This window comes from Borostomias antarcticus, assembly GCF_949987555.1.
Source record: "Borostomias antarcticus genome assembly, chromosome: 5".
Classification (NCBI taxonomy): domain Eukaryota; kingdom Metazoa; phylum Chordata; class Actinopteri; order Stomiiformes; family Stomiidae; genus Borostomias; species Borostomias antarcticus.
In genome coordinates this window covers 15,833,314-15,837,613 of record NC_140238.1, presented here as the reverse complement: position 1 = coordinate 15,837,613, position 4,300 = coordinate 15,833,314, and the positions used below count along the sequence as shown (strand labels likewise).

At 49.4% G+C, this 4,300-nt stretch overlaps 1 protein-coding gene across 1 annotated transcript in view; it reads right to left on the bottom strand.

Annotated features, from left to right (window-relative positions):
- slc2a1c (solute carrier family 2 member 1c) overlaps positions 1–11 on the bottom strand; it is a gene marked incomplete at both ends in the record, with an annotated part of 12,065 nt that extends 12,054 nt beyond the window's left edge. Inside the window, one exon of the mRNA XM_084438959.1 lies at positions 1–11. This exon is cut by the window's left edge and continues 43 nt beyond it. Coding sequence (XP_084295085.1) covers positions 1–11 — 11 coding nt within the window.
- Positions 12–4,300: the final 4,289 nt, after the last annotated feature.

Sequence of the window (4,300 nt, the reverse complement as noted above, 5' to 3'; positions counted from 1 at the left end):
CTGGGAGTCATGGTACACCTGTACATTGACTGTGCGGCAGAGTGGCCCCAGGCTCAAGGAGGATAGCGTCATGGTATAAGTACAGTGACAAGAAGGGAAATCTTTGCCAAATCACGTGAAGTACAGTAGATTTTACACTGTATAGGTAGGAGAAGGAGAGAGAGAGAACAGCGGCAGAGCGACAGCAGGTGCGTCCGTCACCCCGAGGCCTACGCGGTGTCCCGCAAGGTCGAAAACAAAATGGCGCCCCTCTCCTGCCAGGCAGTTTCCACCGTCGGCCGCAGAGCGCTTTAACAGACAGAGCACAGTCCATCAGGGGCTGATGTCACGGTGTAATTAAAACACAAGCGGCGCGGAGTAATTACCGCTGGCTCTGTGTCTGCGAGGACAGGGCGCTCCTAATGGTGCCGGGGCCTCGGTGCCAGAGCCGCTCATAATGCAGCCCATTCATCCTGGCCTAATGACGGGCTGCCAGGCCAGGCGGGATAGACACAGGGAGAGAGGACAGGAGACGGGAGAGCGGAGAGAAACCTCCACACAACCCCGCCGCGCCCGGACAGGCCGAGTGCCTGCAGCGCACACACAGACAAGAAGGGGAAACGGCTTCACCGCTGGGGTCGTTTTTACCCATGTCTTTTATTTACCGACATCCGGCTCATTTATTGAACTCGCATTCGCTCAGACGGAGTTCTCAGCTGCAAAGCAAATATAAAACTTGAATTCGCATATATACAGTTGCCCATCACAACAGCATTTTATGGCACCGGGTTTCGTGAAGATGTAAAAACTGAGTCCTCCCATTAATACAGAATGGGCAGCACACCCTGTTCTGGTGTTCAGTCCATACAGGATAAAGACTGAACACCCTGCATAGTGTCTCTCTGAATGAGAGCACTCAGACTATTCACCTCTACATTATTCCCATGGCTGGGACACTGGTGAGATCCTGGCTGAAGGAAAAAACTTTTCTTTTTGTCTTTTTTTTACTGCTAACCGTCCGTCCTGAGGTCCGGTTACAAGTCTCTAACCGGGTCTCCACAGACTCCTGAGAGGATGGATGTCACCCTCTCTACACATCTGTATTCAGATCTTTTACACATCTGTATTCAGATCTTTTCCTTCACCGTTGCCAATTAACACACACATTCACACACCAATGGCGTCAGCCGGCATGCAAATGTGCTAGCCTGCTCATTGGGAGCAATTTGGGGTTCAGTGTCTTGCCCAAGGATACTTCGACATGTGGACAGGAGGAGCTGGGAACCACCTACACCACTCTACAGTCATTGGACGACCCGCTCTACCTCCTGAGCCACAGCCGCCCCATGTAGAGTGGAGCCTCTCACAGATGTGTCTGCACCCCCCGTCTACCTCCTCCCTACCGCCGCATGAAGAGGCACGTCCGCAGTAAATATCTCAGACAACACTTCCAGCTGACAACAGAGATGAGGATCCAAACCTTCCCCAAGCTCACAAAGATTTAAGCGTTTGGCAAACCCATCCGGACATAAAACGACCATGGCTGTTCAAGGTGGGCTTAGATCTAGGCATACCTGAAGGACTGAACACAAGGGTTGTCTGTCTGTTTCCAGTAACGTCATGTCAGCCTCTGGTCCCACATGGCCTCGTGGATTCCTGCCTTTCCCTCTCGCTCTCAGACTTGCTCGCTCTCCCAGGACTCATCATGTCTCAGGGTTTGGCTGACTGAGGGGCACGGAGTAGCTGGCAGTAGAAAGCTGACAGGACATTTACCTCCAGTCCCAGAGCATGAAGGTGAGAGAGCTAGCGGCTACAGCTAAAACAAACCCTTCCCCATCTGGGCAGACGAGGGGCCGCTGAGCCCCCCCCCCCCGACAACGCTGACGTTATGCCCGCTCCGAGACACTGTTCCGCAGGCCAGCCGGGCAGCGCCAGAGTAAACACATGACCTCAGCACCACTCGCGCTGCTGCACAGGCCTGCAAGCATAGAGCTCCACAGACAAGCACAGAGCTCCACAGACAAGCACAGAGATCCACAGACAAGCACAGAGATCCACAGACAAGCACAGAGATCCACAGACAAGCACAGAGATCCACAGACAAGCACAGAGATCCACAGACAAGCACAGAGATCCACAGACAAGCACAGAAATCCACAGACAAGCACAGAGATCCACAGACAAGCAGAGAGATCCACAGACAAGCACAGAGATCCACAGACAAGCACAGAGATCCACAGACAAGCACAGAAATCCATAGACAAGCACAGAGATCCACAGACAAGCACAGGTCCATCAGCCAGGGCCAACAGTACAGACAGGGCGTATAATGGGGGGAATCCCACTGGACTAAACAAGAGGGTGTAAAGGAGGGGGATAGAGAGAAAGAGAGAGAAAGAGAGAGGGAGAGAGAGAGAGGGAGAGACAGCTCGCAAGAGAAACAGTATACCTTTTCTTTAGTACATAAAAGGCTTCTCAAGTGTGCTCATGATCGACCGTAGTTACGACAGTGTGACCTTTCTGTCCTCCGAGGGACAGAGGACTGCAGCCTGCGTGTGACCCCGGCAGGGACAGCGAGAGGGGCGGTTATTCATGGGTCTCTGTCATCACGCGGACGCAGCAAGGGGGTGCGTTGGGGGGACACACAGCACTGACAGGCCACGGAGGGAGGTGAGCCGGTCCATCGCCAACCTTTCCACTCAGGATGACAATGAATCATGGGGCGGGGGGGGGGGCGGAGGGGCGACGAAAAGCAGAGAGAGATCCATACTGTCACCAGATGCTTGGTGTTACCATAAGAGGAAGTGTTCAGTGGGACACTGCTGTGGATCACTGACTGAATGGAAGGGTAGACATTGGATGATCCTTGTACAGTAAGTAAGTAGGACGCCATGTGTCTTTTGGTGTTGTGTTGTAGTTGTTGTGTGTACGGTATACAGCACATTCATGGCATGCTATGCTCCTCTAGTACGCCTTCTTATATGTCTAAAAAAGGAAAGTAAATTGGCTGTAAATCTTGATGTGCACAGCAGGAGTGCTAAGTGTTGTAAACGGTTGTTTTTATGTTGCATGGTTTGTCTTTGGCAATATTAGGGGCGATTCTAAAGTCAGGCTTGACTTCTGTCTCATTAAAATGACTACAATCAGCGCCGTAAAGGGAACATATTAAGTGATCATAACATGTTTAAAGCTGTTGTGCAGTATGTACAATTTTTACTTTTATTTTTAGGATTTTAAACATTAAAATATTGCTATGATAAACTGAGAGGGGGAAGTGATTGAGCTCCTCTGTGAAAACCGTGTCTTTGTAGACTGCTGTTTGGCTCTGCTACAGAAACAATAATAATTATTATAATTTGGTGTCAGGTGGACACCAGAGCATAAAAAAATAGATAAATAAAGAGCTTGGAGGCATGGCCACACCTGGTTCAAAGCATGCGGACGTGCTGAGATCCAATCAGAAACGCAGTGCGTTCTTCTATGGCCTTATGGGTACCCAGCCCCACAGACTGTGAGATTGAAGCAGACTGACTGTAACTTGGCAGATGGAATTATTCTCGTTGCTAGCTCGTAGCGAGCTCGTAGCAGGCTCATAGTGCGAAAGTTAGATACTGCAGCTTTAAGCATGTGAGTTGCCAGGCTGCTTGGCTCATACTAAACTACTCTGTCCATGTCTCCACCATCGCTGGAACAGGTGGCCCTGGCATCTGAGGGCACAGAATAGTCCGTATATTTAACCAGATTCTCCTGGGTAAATAAAGGTTTAATAATACACACACACACACACACACACACACACACACACACACACACACACACACACACACAAAGCTTCTTAAAGTACAGAAGTCACAGAGCACAAGGGGATAGGAAGTGAATTATATTCTAATTTCCTACTTGTCACTCTTCCTCCTCTCTTGCAGTAGTCGGCCAGTAGAAACTTTCCATGTAACTGAAGACAGTGCTTTCTTTCACATAATTTGTCCCTTTCTTTAGCCTACTGTGTACTGTATGGGATCATCATCATATATAATATCATAATGAATCCTTACGGAGATACCCCCAACAGAAAAGCTACAGTACATTATTGCTAAGAATAAGATTTCATGTCTTGTTCAAAACATCAAAGTCCAACAGCCACACTGTAAAGCAAATCTAGGTGAAGCTACACCTGGTGCATCTGCGTAGAAGCCTCTAGACCTGCTAGTGATGCCAGCCTAAGCTGTTGTTGTGCCATTTCATTTGCTCGCTGTTGCTAGTGTTAATGGATTATTTTGAAGCCATAGCATTCTGAGCCAGTGCTGTGGTTAGTGAAAGCGTA